Raw genomic sequence first — 18,809 nt, forward strand, 5'->3', positions numbered from 1 at the left:
ACCATGAGACTTCATATAGTTCTATACATATGTCAATGAAGATCTCAGTGTAGCTTAAGTGTGAGTTTCCTTTGACTTATGGTATTTAAGTCACCTTGGTCATGGAGGCTTATATTTTGACATCTTAAGTAAACATCTCTAAGGAGGTGTGGACTCGGGATGATTCAGTATATGTCAAAGTGCTAGAAAGTGTTTGGATAGCCCACAAAGATTCACCGCTCTTTGAAAAGGAGATGTATACCATACGACTGCTTGTTAGAATTATTACTAGAAGTCTTTAGCCAAAGTATTACATGTCAAGAGTATAGTACTTTTGAACACATGTATAAATAACTTGAATCCATAGGACAAGAAAGTAAGCTTGGGATAAGTGTGACGTGGTCAGCCTAGTGGAAGCTGAATAAATAGACTATGTCTTGAACTAAGTGGGTATAAAATGGTGAAAGAACAAGGTACGTTTCATTGTAGCTACTGAAAGATTTAGGCTAGAATCAATCATTGATTTTTCGATCAATTGCAGGTGCAATAATATACTACTAGGTGTCACTCATGATCATTGCATAATTAATAATTAATTTACGGATGGCCAACATAGTCAAAAACCTATTGGGTCACATGCACTACAAGTTTTTCTAAAGAAGGACTTAAAATGAGTTTGAGAATTAGATTCTCAAATCGAAAGAAATAAAATCTGGTTAACTCAGACAAAGGCAAAATGATGGACTTCATCTTATGAAAGACAAAATGAACCAAATTGGATTGGTTCTCTATAAAAGATATTTGGCAAATCAGAAGCGATAATGGGCTTCGTCTTGTGAAGACAAAATTAATGAAACTGATTTGGTTCAAATTGAAGGTGTTTTGGTTATTGAACCAAATAATTTAGTTTTCAATCAAATTGAACTAACTTAGTTTAGTTTAAACCGAACTCAAGTTAATCTACATATGGGTTTTGGTTATCGAGCTAAGGATGGGGTTTGTGGATTGAATCCAAACCCAATAAGACATTAGTTTGAGGATTATTGGGGATTAGTAAGTATTGATATTATTAGTAATTATAATTTATTTAATCTTTTATTTATTATTTTAAAAAATAAAAGTTTTTCATGCAATTTTACTCTCGATGGTCATAGTGTAGCTGCTTATAAGTAAAAAAAATTAAAGAGCATCAGTGCGCTTCTAGTTCTACATGTCGGTGCTAGTTAGAAAGCCAAAAATAGTCGCAACAAATGTTATTATGTGTTTTCTGATATTAGAGCTTTCTCTCGAATCGACCATTGTCGATCGTCGACTAATACCGAAGACGATGATGCAACTAGTGGCTTTGAGGAAGTCGTCTAGACGAGAGCTTGGCATGGATCATCGATAAAGGCGGAGCTTGACAGAGCTACTCAATTTATGTCAATCTCATTCCCGCTCAACGTCATCTGTCAAGTATGCCTAGAATAAATTATTATTTTTTAAAAATTTTAAATTTTTAATTATGTCATGTACTTGTTGTATCTTTTATGAGTGTGTTGCGAGTGTTGTATTAATTAATTATAATTATTTATTTTTCTTCTGTTGCGCACATTTGTGAAATGTGTAAACATGCACAGTGCATCGGGGTCGATCCTAATAATGGTATCAGAGCCAGGTTGTGCAAGATATATGCGTAAAGTCATTTTACATGTCATAATTAATCGTAGATCTACTTAGGAAAATATTATGATTTAATTGAAAATTCTAATTATAAAATTTTTTTAATTGATTAGGAGATTTCATATTAAAAAATTTATTTTCTAATTAATTAGATTTTCTTATTAAAAATTATATTTTTAAAATAAAATATGTGATTAGATCTAAAAATTATTTTTTAATCTAATTAAAGGATCGTAATTTATGAAATCAGATTCTTAATCATAATTTATTATCAGATAAGATTAACGACGGTTATGGCTAGAAATAGTCATGATTAGTTGCATTAATTATGTCATGTCATGTCATTTGCCATGATTAATTGCATTAATTATACCATGTCATTTATTAACATATCATATAAATAATTTGGTTATTTGCATGAAAAGAGGATGAGACCTAAAAATCCCTTATAAAATTATTAAAGCTAACACCTTCCGTTAATATAGTTAAAACTAAAGTTTGATTTCTTATTTGGGTTGTTGGACTCTTTCCAAGTTCGGCTTAAAATTAAATATCTTCGAACTATCGAGATATGATCTTATGATTAGCGGATTGACTTTAACTTGAAGCGTTGATTTGTTAAACTCTCTCCAAGGTCAATGTGGATAAAGGTGAACTTGAGTGTTACACATATGATGTATACGTGTTAATGTGCTAACAACCCAATATTTATATAAATATTCAATTAGTTGATGGCATAATGTGATAGTTATGTATATGTAATACATAATCCGTATATGATACCTACCACTGTAGCTAAAAATAGCTTGTTGGACTCTCTCCAAGGTTGTTTTTATCTATAGTGGATATTAACCCATTTGAAGAGAATCTACTATCTCTCAAATTCAAAATAATGAATCCATAAAATAAATAAAATCAATAAATGTATGTAAATTATTTACAAATACATTACAAATCATCTCTTATATATGTTCGATTGTATTTCTAGATTAACTGATTACACATACCATGTTTTGAACTTACGCACTATTTTAGACACTAACAAGTTAACTGACCCTAACTTCTTGGACTAGTATAAGAATTTAAGAATTGTTCTCAAATCTGAAATTGCAAGTTTTATCTTGAGTTCGTGAAGGGAAAGTACACATGTGATGCCTCATCAGCTTCAGGTATTTTCGTAATTGAATGTCATACTATTTACTCAGACACTCAGGTATTAGATATTGAGTGCAACTCTCATATATGTGATGACATATAGAGTTTAAAAGATAGTAGAATACTTGTCTTATAGTTGAAAAATTATTACTATGTTCTTGTTTTAATAAAGAATATCATTTCTATTTCTTACTTAAATAGAAAAGGTTCAATTTGACTTTTAGTAACAATTGTTGTTACATAACTTTGAATGGAGTTTTTTATGGGACCGAAATATTAAGTAATGGTATCTACGTGTTAGATATTTCTAACGAAGCATTCAATATCAAGACAAGCAACAAGCGTGCTCAAAAGGATAATCAGTTAACCTCCTACTCATAACATTGTCATCTTGACCATATAGGTAAGAAACACATATTCAAACTCCAAAGGGTTGGTAGTTTGGAATCATTTGAATTAGATTCATTTGATATATGTAAATTATTCTTTAAGGGCAAGATGACTAGGTTACCTTTTACTGGAAATGGTGAACTAGTGAGAGAGTTGCTTGACTTTATACATACTGACATATGTGGTCCAATATCAACTCAAGCACGAGAAAGTTATAGCTACTTCATTACCTTTATCGATGATCATTCATGATTTAGGTATATGTATTTAATCAAATACAAATCTGAGACCTTTGAAAAGTTCAAAAAATTTAGAAATAAAGTAGAGAAACAGCTTGACAAGAGTATTAAGATACTTTGATTCGATCAAGATGGTGAACACTTAAGTCAAGAGTTTCAAGATTATCTGAGAGATAATGGAATATCATTTCAGTGGACTCCACCGTATATGTCTCAGCATAATAGTGTATCTAAGAGGTGAAACCAAACTTTGTTGGACATGGTGAGGTCAATGATAAACCATGCAAGTCTTCCCAGATCTTTTTTGGGTAACGCACTCGAGATGACTGTTTACTTGTTAAACAGAGCCCCGACTAAGGTAGTCTCTACTACTCCATGTGAAATATAGAATAGTAAAATCTCACTTATCTTACTTAAACATATGGGGTTGTCATACTTATATGAAGAGGAATGTATCAGATAAGCTAGAAGCTAAGTCTAATAAATATTTATTTATTGGACATCCTAAGGAAATAAGGGGTTACTAATTCTATTTTCTCGTGGAATAAAAATATTTGTTTCAAGGCATACTATATTCCTAGAGAAAGAGTTTCTCTTACAAGAAATAGTGAGGGTATAGTTAAAACTTAGTGAAGTTTAAGAGACTCAAATAAACATTGTTGAGACACCTAATCAAGAATCACAATCGATTGCTTATAGTGATGAGTCATCAGCTAAATCTATAGAGACACAACCTCTTCGTAGATCTAGTAGGACACGCAATATTCCTAAGAGATATGGATTTCTCCTAAGTGAACTGTATTACTCATTGAGGATGAGGAATCTACTGATTATGAAGAAATACTGAAAAGTTCAAAAATGGATAAATGGTTAATAGCCATAAAGTCAAAAATGGATTTCATAAAAGCCAAGTTTGTAACTTGATGGAATATTCGTTTTGATGAGAAAATTAAAGATTTTAATTTCTCACAAAATCTAACAAACCCTTTGTGTATAAGGAGGTTAGTGGAAGTGCGATCGTATTTCTGATATTATATGTTGATGACATTTTAATAATAGGAAATGATGTGTCTGTTCTACAGTCAGTCAAACTATGGTTGGTCAAAAGTTCTTCATGAAAGGCATGAGAGAAACAACCTATATCCTTGAGATTAAGATCTATAGAGATAGATCGAAAAGGTAGCTTAGTCTTTCGTAGTCTACATATGTAAATTGTTGAAGATCGGGAGATGGCTAGAGAGGGGGAGTGAATAGCCTCTCTTTGAAACTCGATTTTCTCCTACAAAAACTTAGTATGCAACGGAAAATAGAAGAAAATAAACCGAAAATAATGCAAACACTAGGATATACGAGGTTCGGGGATAAGTTGCCCCTACTCCTCGGCGTGTCCGTAAGGTAGACGATCCCTTGATCTTCGATAGATCACACCCCGGATGAATCCGGCTAGATGAAGTCTCCTTCTCGGTGGAGTGACCTCTCCACAGCCAATCTCAATGATATATATTAAGTACAGAGATTATAGAAGAAGATTGAGGCCAAACTAAATAATGAACTTACAGCACAGCCTCAACACATAAAACCTCAAGCAGAAACTTCCTGAGAGCAAGGCACCAGCTCCTTGCACCACCTCAGGCAGAGAGCTTCAAAGAAGAGCAATGAACGCAAGCAAGCAGAGAACACAGCACAAGCACACACACAGCCTCGTTTGTTCTTAGTCGTTCTCACTTCTCCTTCATCTCTTCTTTTAGTCTCCTCACTTTTGCTCATTCAACGGTCGCCTGAGTCCACTGCACACTGAACCTTGCTGAGCCATCTGAGCTCTCCAGCACCACACTGAGGTCTCCTCCAGTCTCCTCCAGTTGCTGGACCACACTCCTCTCAGCACACTGTGTGCAGCTCAGTTTCCCGCTGTCTTTTACCTGAAAACCAAAGGTCGATAAACTACCATAATAGAAAGCCAAACCTTGACTCTTCCTATTCTTCATTCGAGTTCAAACTTCATCTGCAAACTCAGATGGATTAGCAAAGCAATATCAGAAGAAACAAAATGAGCAGAGTAGAAGTCTGAACATGATCAGAAATGACCTAATCGATCAGGCCATCGATTAAACGTCGTAATTCTTTTCTCTGTAAACCGTGTAATCGATCAAGTCTAAGCAACAATCGATTACCACATATCTTAATCGATCCGTTGGTCGATTAAGATATGGTAATCGATCAGGTGATCGATTATAGATCGCTAACTTCATTCCTCATTAAGCTTGTAATCGATCAACCGATCGATTACCGTTGGCCATAATCGATAGCCCAATCGATTATGGTGTGTTCTGTGGATTTTGCAAATTCTTACAGAATGCTATGTAATCGATCATCAGATCGACTAACCAACTAACCCTTGGTTAATCGATTCACTCATCGATTACACCAAAGTGAATTTGAAACTCATGCAATCTGATCACTTGGTTAACTTGGGTCTTGCCCGAGCCAATCATATTAGATCATGTATTCAGAGAACAGACTCCCAAGCCTCCTCTGACAATGATCTGGTCCGAAGACAAGCTACCAAGCCTTCTCCAACCATAGTTCAGTACAGAGAACGAGCTACCAAGCCCTCTCTGACCTAATCTGGAGAACGAGCTACCGAGCCCTCTCCCACTCCATCCGGTCCAGAGAACGAGCTACCGAGCCCTCTCTGACCTAGTCCAGAGAACGAGCTACCGAGCCCTCTCCGACTCCATCCGATCCAGAGAACGAGCTACCGAGCCCTCTCTGACCTAGTTTGGAGAACGAGCTACCGAGCCCTCCCTGACTCCATCCGGTCCAGAGAACGAGCTACCAAGCCCTCTCTGACCTAGTCCGGAGAACGAGCTACCGAGCCCTCTCCGACTCCATCCGGTCCAGAGAACGAGCTACCGAGCCCTCTCTGACCTAGTCCGGAGAACGAGCTATCGAGCCCTCTCCGATCTTATCCGTCATGAGTCAATCTGAATATATTGAACTTAAGTCTTGTCCAACTAAAATGAACTTAAATATGTGTCAACATCAAAATAACAATCGGGACAAACTGCATCAACATAAACATGAATTATATATTATTATCCATATATATTATAATAATAAAAAGTCATTTACACTATACCATCCAACAAAGTTGTGCCCTACGAGATTTTGAAACATAAAATTCATCTATAATAGAATCTACATCTATATCCTTAGTTAAATCTCGTTCAATATAGAGTGTCAAGCAATCTTCAAGAAAATCATCCTCCATTTTATTGCGAAGTGACGTCTTCACATGCTTCATTGCTGAAAAGGCTCGCTCAGTAGTGGCGGTAGAAATAGGTAACGTCAACACAGGATGAATCAATCTGGTCAACATAACATAAACCTTTGATCGCCCACTCTCAGTCAATTGCTGACATAACTCAACAAGTGTAGAAACCTTCAAATTCTTCATCACGTCAAGTTTATAATGAACCAATTCATACTCCAAAGTAACAATGTCTTGCTCTGTGAAATCTTCAGGATAAAATTTTGTTGCAAGCTTGCAAATATCATCACTGTTAAATGAGTCAAATGAATTTTTTGGATCTAAAGCTGTACTAAGAGAAAGAAGTTCCACTGATGACTCATTGAACCGAGTATTTAACTCAGTCAAGATGAAATCTATTGCTGCATTAAAAACATCAAAGTGGTAATGATGCTCAACTGTAATTTGCTGATGGCAACGATCGATCTTATATGGACAATTAAGGTCGGGCACATCAATTTCATTTCTTGAATAAAAAACTTTCACTTCATTAAGAAATTCTTCCCACCCACATTCTCTAGGATCTTGGAGGATAATTTTGGTAGTAGAGACAAATGTAATAGCAGTCAAAATATCTTGAGATTTTCTTTGAAGAATCTGACAAAGAATATCTGTTGTTCTCAGAATTTTATGCATTAAGTGCAAAATGAACACAAATTCAAAGCTTGCCATATTTCTGTAAATCCCACAAACTTCAGCCTTAGCTCTTCCATTTGGAGAATGGTCACTAAGAACTTCAAAAACTTTACAAGTTGCAGCGTACTTACCTATCAAGCTTTTTACTGAGTTATAGTGAGAACTCCAACGAGTAGTTCCTGCTCATTGCAAATTACCAATCTGATTGGCCCCACTTCCAGAATCACATTCTTCAATTGCCAACATATACTCAATTTCATTTCTTTGTGCAGCATGTAACTCAGCAATGCGCTTAGTAGAAGAAGTGACAATATTGATAATATTATCCAAATGAGAAAAGAATTCCCAAATAACACTGACATCCTTAGCTGCAGAAACCAATGTTAATTGTAATCGATGAGCAAAACAGTGGACATAATATACATAAGGACAATCATTGAGAAATAATGCCTGAAGTCCATTCCATGCACCCCGCATATTACTAGCACCATCATATCCTTGGCCTCTAATTTTTTTCACCTGGAGATTATGATGAACAAGAACATTCGATATTTCATTTTTCAAATTCAATGAAGTAGTATCACTAACACTTTTGATGGCAAAAAATCTTTCTGTCAAAATTTCATGATTATTCACAAACCTCAGGATAATAGCCATTTGCTCTCGTTTAGATATATCTCGTGCTTCATCAACAAGAATACAAAAGTATTTATCTCCAACTTCTTCACGAACCATCTTTCGTACTCTATTGGCCATAATATGTAAAATCTCTTTCTGAATTTCTGGAGCTGTATATTGGGCATTTTTTGGAGCATTCTCAAGTACAACTTCATCAATTTTTGTATTCATTTTTGCAAAAGCCTTTATCAATTCAAGAAAATTTCCACAATTAGATGAAGATAGAGACTCATCGTTACCTCTAAAGGCACAAGCTTGAAGTGCTAGCCAGCGAACAGTTACAATTGAGGTCCTCAAATGCAAACGAATTTTTCTCCTTTTCCTCTTGAGATTGGGCATGCATCACATTATCAATATGTTGTGAGGGCTTCATCAAATTTTCAGCCCTTCTCTTGCACATAGTATGAGGCGAAGAGGCTGCAAAACCAATATGTGCAAGAAATGCACATGTTTTTCCTTGATTTACCCTTTTTCAATTGTCAAATCCTTCATTGACCAATGCCGAAATATTAGATGAATTAACTTCATTCAAAAAAAGAAAACAGTAAAAGTAATATGCCTTATTCACTGAAGGTGAATACTCCAACCAATGAAATTTTTGGAACCATTTTTTCTGAAATCGATGATTTTGACTTCCAAATTTTGTAGCTGGATACTCCAACATATCTGGTTGATAAGGCCCCATCTTTCAATATGAACGTCTTATCTCATCTCGTACATTAACATGATATTCACATATCTGTTTTCTTTTTCTTGGATCTCGTTCAATACAAGTAGAAGATGAGTGATGGTTGTTACTAGGAGAGAAAATAGTAGGAATTTGGATGATTGAAATTGGAAGACTTTCATTAGATTGATGTTGCATTGTTGGAACGATAGAAATTGAAGTGTTTTCACTGGTTTGATGATCTCTCTTCTTAAAAAAAGAGGATATCTTTCCTTTCTTTGTAGCAGCTTGATGTTCCATTTTGAAATAGTTCAAGTAATATCCCTAAATAAGTAATAAAACAACAGTCATATAAATGAATAAGTAATAGTTAATCAATAGCCCAAAAGTATAATGAATCATATATGAACATCTTGAGATGAAATATAAGTTTTGAACATACTCAAAAATAAAATCATAAAAGTTGCAAAACATAAAAAAAATAACATATATAATTTATAAAGAGAACAACTTTGAAATAATAATTGATCACAACTCATATTAAAAATTAATAAAATTACAAATAATGAGTGAAAAAGATAAAAGCACTTACTTTTTGGGATTACAATTTAAAGTAAGAAAACCTCGATGCCCAACTAAGATCGTATAATAATTTCAATTAAACTTTTTTTACAACATCTCCATTCTCCACCGAATTCAATTAAAAATGATGTGACACATATCTCCTATTTGTTTAATAAATTATCAAATAAATCAATTACTAATTAATTCACATATTGGTATAACAAATCACTCAATGTTAAACTGGTTTCATATTATCACAAAATTATTAACCAAATTATGAAATAAATCATTAATCACTCAATTTTCACTGGTCATGGAAATTGAAAAGCAGTCTCTTGGTCTAGCGACAGCAGCAGGTCGGCAGTAGACCAGCAACAGTCGCGGCGATAGGCGGCAGGCGGCAGCAGGCGACAGCAGCAGGCTGGCAGCAGCGGCAAGCAGCAGCAGCAGGGCATTGGCCTGCTACTGTTGCCGTGGCGGCAGGCCGGTAGGTTCCACAGACCGCAGCGGCAGGCCGATAGGCCGACATCGATCGCGCGAGCGGCGGTGAAAACGTGCATTTTTACCTGTTTAATTAGAATTATTTTGGACCGATTTGATCATATTTCTTGTTAATATATTAAATTTTTTGGGCTGAAATTAATGTTGGATGAATTTTAATGCTTATTCTATTTTCCAGTAATTTATGGGAATTTTTGGGTAATAAATTGTGCATTTAACTTTTGTAGGAAACTTGGAATGGAAATAATAAATTTTGGAGGTCCAAATTGAATAAATTTAATTCTGGTTCGAGTTGGATTGAAATCGGATTCTAATTGACTCAACCAGGTCTGAAATCGGAAGGAAAGATCAAATTGGCTCGAATCGGGTTCGAATCAGAAATCAATTTGAGACCAAATCAATTGATTCAACCCACATTTAGTTGATTCAGCCAACCCAAACCCAAAAGACCATATTCAAACCCAAAAGACCAGATTCAAACCCAAAAGCCCGGTCCAAGTAGCTGGTTCAAGCTCAAACCAGCCCAACCTCAAATTAATCAGCCCACTGTTAAAGCCTAATCCAGCCCAACCCATAGTGTAAAATGGGTTCAAATCAATTTCGATCGGTTCAAGCCAAATCAGCGGTTCAGTTGAAGGCGATTCAATTTAGCCCGATTCAGTGGATCTGTTTAAAAGAGAACGCCGGTTCAGGGATTTCGGAGCTCGCGTAACTTAGGTTTTTCTTCTTCTTCTCGTCTTTCTCGTCGCGATGCCGCCACCGAGCTCCGGTCGTCGCGACGGCCACCTTCCTCCTTTCGATTAGCGCAAAGCAAGAGCACAGCACCTCCGGGAGACAAGCGCCAACACTACCGTGGGAGTCTCGCGGACGTGGTTGTGAATGCGAGCTTCCCTGTCCCCGTCCGCTGCGGAAAGTCGCTGAGAGTGGTCAGCTCCGGCGACCGACGGCCGACGTCCCTCCCGCACAGTAGAGAGCAAGCTGTGAGTGGTTGCTCCGGCAAGCTTTCTATCCCTCAGCATCCACCGGTATTCCGAGCAGTGGAACCTTCGCTGACGTGGTTTCGAACCGGAGGAACCCCTGTTTTGAGCTCCGATCATCCTCCTCCAACGATGAAGCGAGGTAAGATTGTTTGATTTTGTTCTGATTTTCTGTTCGTGGACAGCAGGAAGTAGGGCAGAGCTGAGCTCCGGATTCTAGCTTCTCCGAGCAGTCCTCACTGGATTTGTCCAGCTCCGGCAAGGTCATCATTCCCGTTGGTGCTATCAACCGGAAGCCGCTGATGTTTCCTTGTGTTGGGCCGATTGGGAGAGGGAAGAAAACACTCCACCCTTTTCCCTTGTTCTGTGATTTCTTTCTTCTGTTTCTGATGTTTTTATTTTTTTCTTGTTCTGTTTCTCCGAATCAAAAATCCCCCATTTGCATTGTACATAAGTGTTGATTTCTAACCTAACTTTGATATTAACTCTAATTCATAACTCTAATTGTTCATGCTGATTTCTAACATGAATTCTAACTTGAATTCTAACCTATTCTTTGGTAATGTTAATCTGTTATTGTGTTAAATGAATAAAATACTACTGTTGGATTGTTTTGTTGTTGTTTGGGTTCCGGTGGATGAGTGTAAATGCAATTGTGAATTGAAGGTTAATAGGGCTGTTTGTTTAATTGTACATGGATAGTTTTAGAAGCCGACTTTATGATTGAGTTGTTGTTGTCAGATTTGTGCACATGAACTAAGAATTGTTGGTGAAACGTGTTCAAGTTGTATAATATGTACAGTATGAGTTGTGTTGTGTGTATACATGAATAAAGCTTGTGAATTAAGAATTGTAGGTGGAGAATTGTTTGTATACTAATGTAACCTAGTTGTTCATTTGTTGTATATAGGATATAGGTTGTATGTTACAGTTGTGATTATGTTCTTGTGTATTGAAATTGTTTGTATGTTATTGTATGTTAAGTTATTGTATGTTGTAAGTTTATGTTGTAAGTTTATGTTGTAGGTTATGTAAATGAATTGTGTATTGTATGTTGTAGTTTGTGTATAATGTATAATTCGTGTTGTATAGTTTATGTGGGATTCATTGTGGTATGAAAGATGTGTTGTATGTTAGAATTGATATAGAAAGCATGTTGTAGGTTATGTAAATGGACATGTTGTATGTATGTATATTATTGTGTTTATAATGTTTAATAAGTTGTAGTTTAGTGGGTTTAACATTGTTTCATTAATTGTATAAACAATTGTTAATAAATGACGGTTGTAAATAGTTAGGAATGAATAAAGTCAATAAAAAACCCCGCAACAGTCTAGAATAAACATCCTATCATTAAGTCTGAGAGAGACGACCCGGACTTCTCTGTACTACTTAAGACGATAATAAAGAGGTTTGGTAGTAAATAAATAATTAATTTTGATGGGTGTGAGTGACAAAATAAATAAGGGAAAATAAATATATATAAATAAATTTCCCTAACAAAACATCCACATCAGGCGGCAGGTTGAAAGTGGTCGCGCGAGCGGTGGCAAACCAGCAGCGGCCGTGCGATTTGATCGCGCTCGACGCTCGCATTGGCAGACGCGCCGATGCAGTAAGAACTAAGAGAGGAAATCTAAATAAGTTGGACCGAAAGAGGAGAAGAACGGAAAAAATACTTGAGATTTGAGATTCGTCGCCGACTCACCATCACACCGTGGAGTTCCTCGTCGCCGTCACGCCGTGGAGAAGTTGTCACGCACTCCACACTCGCGTGGGTCACGAACCAACAAAAAAAATCTAAACCCCTAAAAAATTATAAGAAATAGGGTTGGACTACAGCCCAGTACAACCCATAAAAAGATCCGTCTCTGCAAAAAATGACAGGATTTACATGAGTACGATTCCTTATACTTTGACAATACGATCTATCTATTGTGACCGATACGTCTTCTAGAGGGGGGGTGAATAGAATTTTTCATCCTTGCCTGTAAAATCGTCAGTGGAAGCACAAAACAAAACAAGATGAAAGAGATCAATACTAATCCAAGGATCCACACACAGCACGTGACCTTCCACTATGAAACTTCTCCTTCTCAAAGAACTCTTTGAAGGCGGAAAATCCTTTACAAATTGATCTCTTCCTTTCACAAGATGTGTAATGAAGTTTAGAGGAAGAGGAATGAGAGTTACAAGGATTGGAGTTCGTGCAAGAATGAAAAAAAAAAGTGAATAGTTGCTTCTCCAATCATCAAACTGTATTTTTATGAGATTTCTGACATCAATCGACTGGCTCAGGGAGCAGTCGACTGATGGACTTCAACAACTAATTAATTTGCGTTTAATTCTCCAGCTGTCAGTCCAACGGTCGTCTAGCAGTCGACTGCTCCATCCACCAGTCGACTAGCGGTAGTCGACTGGTCCAAGCAAGTCACTCGACCAATCTTACTGTGTACTCCTGGATTAAGTCACCAGTCGACTGATGGCAGTGTCAGTCAACTGGTCAAGCTGAAAATCCCCTTTCAGCTTCCTTCTTCATCCCTTAGCCTTGACGCAAGCCTTCAAACGTCTTCCACAAACCTCGTTTCCTTCCTTGCACTTCCTTGAGACGTTTCCATCAGCTTCATCGTGTTAAGTCTCCCTTTGTCAAGAGGTCGCACCTCCGGAACTTCACCTTTGCCAAGAGGTCATTCCTCTGGGATTTCGCCTTTTCCAAGAGGCCATGCCTCCGGGACTTTTCCTTTGCCAAGTCTTCATTCCTAGACTTTCCTGTGAACTCAATTCACCCAAGCTAGATTACCAACATTGTCTAACTTAAACTCATTTTAACCAAACATTAAAATCTAATTCCACTTGGGCAAGACTACACCAACACTATTATGTATGCTATGATATATACGAGGCCCGATATATCATTTACTTTGAGTATCACGAGTAGATACCAGTCAGATCTAAGAATGGATCATTGGATGGTTGTCAAGATAATCCTTAAGTACTTGTGAAAAATTAAGGGTGTGTTCTTGGTATATGGAGATAATGATATGGTTACACGCGGGTATATTGATGCCAACTACCAGACAAATAAAGATGATTCCAAGTCACAGTCTGGGTATATATTCACCTTAAATGGTGGCGCAATAATTTAGAAAAATTTTAAACAAGATAATATTGCAGCTTGTGAAGCAGTTTGGATCAGAAAGTTCATCACTGAACTTAGAGTGGTTCCAACCATTGTTAAAGCATTACCTATTTACTGCGACAACAATGAAGCAATTGCGCAGGTGATGGAACCTAGGTCTCACCATTGATCCAAACATGTGCTTTAGCCTTATAAATTAATCAAAGAGATCATCAGTAAAAGAGAAATACAAATCAAGAAAATTTCCACTGAAATGAACCATGCGGATCCTTTGACCTCTACCTTAAAATAAGTTTGAGGAAACATAGAGCCGCGTGGTATTGGATACCATAGCGATTGGCCTTAGGCCAAGTGGGAGTCTATTATATTTGAGAGGTATCCTAAGGCAATCGCCTTATGGTTGTACTATTTATTGGATAAATAAAAATTTACTATTTGAGTGCACATTTTTTATATGTTTGATTGGATGTTAAACTCATTTACTGAATGTCCACAATATGATTCATAAGATGAGAAAATTTGTGATTGGATCACAACTAGTGAGCACCTCTACATGTGCAATTATGAATGTATTAAAATTATCCCTAGTCGATGAATTGATGAGCACGGACGTCATTGATTTTGTTGAGACTAACACGTTTTAAACTCCTTAGTTTACCAAGCAACTGGTCTTATTGGCTAGAGACATTGGATGTTGAAAATTAAACATGGATGCTAGTAAAAGGTAATTAGTTCATTAGAGTGACCTCCCATGAGACTTCATATGGTTCTATGCATATGTTAATAAAGATCTCAATGCAGCTTAAGTGTGACTTTCCTTTGACTTGTAGTATTCAAGTCATCTTGGTCATGGAGAATTATACTTTGACATCTTAAGCAAACATTTCCAAGGAAGTGTGACTCAGGATGATTAGATATAAATCGAAGTGCCCGAAGGAGTTTGGATAGCCCACAGAAGATTTACTACTCCATGAAAAAGGAGATATATACCTTGCGACTTGTCAGGATTTTTACTTGAAGTCTTTGGCCAAAGCATTGCATATCAAGAGTATGGTACTTTTGGACACATGTATAAGTAACTGGAATCTACAGGACAAGAAAGTAAGCTTGGGCTAGGTATGACGTAGTCAGCCTAGTGGGAACTGATACAAACAGATCATGTTCTGAACTAAGCAGGTATAAGACAGTGAAAGGAACGAGGCATGTCTCATTGTAGCTGCTGAAGGGTTTAGAAATGATTCTAGAATCAATCGTTGATTTTTCGATCAATTGGGGTGTCATGATCTACTACTAGGTGTCACTCATGATCGTTTCATAATTAATGGTTAATTACGGACGACGCATTATAAGTTTCTCTGAATGACTTAAAATAAGTTTAAGAATTAGATTCTTAGATTAAGAGAGAGAAATAAAGTCTGGTTGGATCAGATAAATGATAAAAAGGATGGACATTGTCTTATGAAGACAAAATGAACCAAATTGATTTGGTTCTGATGGAAGAGATTTTGGCAGATAAAAAATGATGATAGATTTCATCCTATGAAAATGAAATGAACCAAATTAGTTTGGTTCCAATTGGAGGTATTTTGCTTATTGAACCAAACGATTTAGTTTTGAACCAAATTGGACAAATTTGATTTGGTTTTGAACCAAATTTAGTTAATCAGCATATGGATTTTGGGTATCGAGGGTTTGGATTGGATCCAAACCCGATAAGAGATGTTATATGCGATATAACATTAAAGGAGAAATGAATGGTTGAGATCAAAATCAAGTTTAATCACAATCGTTCAATTTTAATCCATCTTTATTTATATGCTACAGTAACCCTAACCCTAGGTAATTGGCCGTCGAGATTTTTATATTTGATGTGATCGTGATGCTTTTCTCCTATTCGTGGCTGACCGTAAGAAGGGATTGGAATTCCCAAACTGTGATTGCGCCACCCTCCTTCTCCGTGATCGCAATTTCTCCCGAGCGTGCGCACCTATCTCGATCGTCGAAGAAAGCAACTCCCGCAGCCTTCTTCCTGTGCGAGAGAACCCATTTGCCTACATCGGCGATCAAAGGTTAACCATTGAAAACTACATCGGGAATATGATTGTCGGTGATAGATAGAAAGTCAGGAAAACGGTCGTGACAAGTGTTATTGTGTGTTTTCGATATTAGGATTTTATCTCGAATCAACCATTGTCGATTATCAGCTAGTACTGAAGACGATGATGCGACTCATAGCTTTGGAGAAGTAATCTAAACGAGAGCTTAGCGTGGATCACTAGTAGAGGTGGAGCTTTGACAGAGCCGCTCGATTCATGCCAATCTCATTTCCACTCAATGTCATCTGTCAGGTATGCCTATAATAAATTATTATTCTTTAAAATTTTAAATTTTCAGTTATGCCATGTACTTGTTGTATCTTGCATGCGTGTGTTACGAATGTTGTAATAATTAGTTGTGATTATTTATTTTTCTTCCGTTGCGCACGTTTGTGAAATGTGTAAACACGCTCAACGCATCGGACCGATCCTAACATATAACTCCTTTGTAATAAGTCCACCACCTGTCACTACAACTCTTCGGCCTCCTTGGAACTGAGGCAATATGTTGGTCGATTGGGCAAACTCAACCGCGGAACAAGATCAATCTTGTGTTGGATATCTCTCATAAGTGGTAGTCCAAGAGGAAAATCCTTTGGCATCAGTTTGACGAAATCTGCTAGCACTTGTTTTACTTCTACTAGTAAAGCCATGTCGACAGTCATGGCATTGTCTCGACAAGGCAACAAAGCATATACTACGTCTCCAGGCTCCATCTCATCTATAAATCTGGAAACAAAAAGCAAGTTAGTATTCTTGACTATCGGAATTGGGATAGTTCCTTCTCGCTGTGGTGATAACACAATCTTCTTTCCCTTGATGTGAAGAGTAAAGGTATTATTTCATCCATCATGAATAACACTGTGATTATACTGCCAAAGTCGCTCCAAAAATGCATGACATGCATCCATGGGAACGACATCACACCAACCATTATCAAAATATTTTTTGTTAATAGAAAATGATACAAGACATCATCTATCTACTATTACCTCACTGTCTTTGTTCAGCCACAATAACCTGTATGGCTTAGGATTCATCTTTATTTGTAATTTCTGGACAGTCTCATTGGACACAAGTTCTCATAGCTACCATTGTCAATAATCATCTTGCACACTTTATCAGCAACTGTGTAAGTAGTATGATATATATTGGTTCTCAATCAATCATCTCTCGAGTTGTCCTTTGGAATGAGTAGACTCTTGTGAATAACTAAAGTTTCATGACCATCACCATAAAGAACCTCATCATATACTGGTTCACCAATTGCCTCCTTCTTATCTTCTATATCTTCTTCGATCAATAAATTTTTGCCTTTGTTATTAGTAGAAGTAGGTGTCCTACATTCGTTTGCCCTGTGCCCCTATCACCACAACGATAACACTTAATAGAGGATTTAGAATTACCCTGTGGTTGCTGCTATTGTGAAGGACATAAATCTTGAGGGTGGGGTCGGCTGTTGTGGTCACCTCTAACCATTGAATTTTGATTTTGATATTTTTCAATGGCTAGTGCATGCTCGTAGGCCTCTGAAACTATCCATAACGAATGAAGACTGAGGATATCTTACAATGGTTGGTGCAATCCCCTTAAGTATCGTGCCACCATCTACTCCTCTATCTTCGATAAGTCATTCGGGCAATCAACTGGTAGCACTCCTCCATATAATCATCAACCGATCTCGCATACTGCCTTAACATTTGAGTCACTGAAATAGAGTTTGGATGTAGTCGAAAGGAAGGAAGTGGCATTTCATCTTCTCCTAGTCGGTGATCTTGGCTTTGCCTTGTTTCTCTCGTGAGCATCGCAACTGTTCCCACCATACGAATGCTCAACCCTTAAGTTTAATGACAACTAACTTTACTTTCATCCGATCGAGTACAACCAATCATGCTCTCCTAATCATCTGATCACAAAAGGCGGCGAAGAGGACAATAAGATCAAAATATTTGGTGATCTAATTTATGATGATGCTGACGAAGAGGAGATAGACCTAAATAAATTGTTGATCGAAGATCAGAAATTCACTTTGTCCGACGACAATTAGCAGCCTAGTTCATCTGTCGATGAAGCCCCAATCTCCATTATCTCGCCTTGCATTGACCTGGCGTCCCAATTTATTCAGCATGTAGATGAGACCAATGTGATTAGCGAGCTGGTATATGATAATGATGAAGTTGACAAAATGCTTTATGATGGTGATCATGAATTACAATAAAATCAACCATTATATTTGGATTCTCCTTCATGGACAGATGTAAAAGGTGCTAAACGATCAGATGATAAAGTGAATGAGACTCAATTTGCTTCAACACAACCTTCAAGGTGGGGGATAGATTGTGAAATATCAGATTTGGCAAAAGTAATATGAAATGTATTCCTTCCACCACAAATGTAAGTTCTTGTGACCACGGTTTCAAGGATTCGCTTGTAGAATCAAATAAATCTATTGGGGCACTAAAACTGTTATCTGTTCTATGAAAGGTTCCCCTTCAAGCTTGGACTTATCAGGTGTTATTATTTCTTCATCAAATAACAACGATGTAATTCTTATTTTGAAAGACTCTTCTCTAGCTTCTACTATGGGACCTTCTAGTGAAGCTATGATTATGATGCAAATTTTAGAAATTGTGGAGACATTTATACATTTTGAACATTGCAATAGAGAAAGGTCACCCAAAGGCTTTAACTTTAGAGATAAACAATTAGCAGAAATAGATGAATTTGAGGACAAGAGCAGCATTCACGATGTCATTCTCATTGGTGAATTGATGAGGATTTTCAAAATCCAACAGTTAATAGATTTTGTCGAGTTG

At 36.9% G+C, this 18,809-nt stretch overlaps 1 protein-coding gene across 1 annotated transcript; it reads right to left on the reverse strand.

Moving 5' to 3' along the window:
- Nucleotides 1-5,188: 5,188 nt before the first annotated feature.
- Nucleotides 5,189-8,220, reverse strand: LOC141816025 (uncharacterized). The gene is made up of 5 exons (XM_074703858.1): nt 7,842-8,220; nt 7,569-7,739; nt 7,429-7,502; nt 6,565-7,332; nt 5,189-5,344 (listed from the first exon to the last, which is right to left on the reverse strand). Exons 1-5 carry the CDS (start codon nt 8,218-8,220, stop codon nt 5,189-5,191), a joined length of 1,548 nt encoding a protein of 515 aa, XP_074559959.1.
- Between the last annotated feature and the right edge of the window lie 10,589 nt (nt 8,221-18,809).

Source organism: Curcuma longa, unplaced genomic scaffold (assembly GCF_044706935.1).
Source record: "Curcuma longa cultivar G26 ecotype Majalengka, Jawa Barat unplaced genomic scaffold, ITB_CL_G26_1.1 contig_14017, whole genome shotgun sequence".
In the NCBI taxonomy this organism is placed as follows: Eukaryota; Viridiplantae; Streptophyta; class Magnoliopsida; order Zingiberales; family Zingiberaceae; genus Curcuma; species Curcuma longa.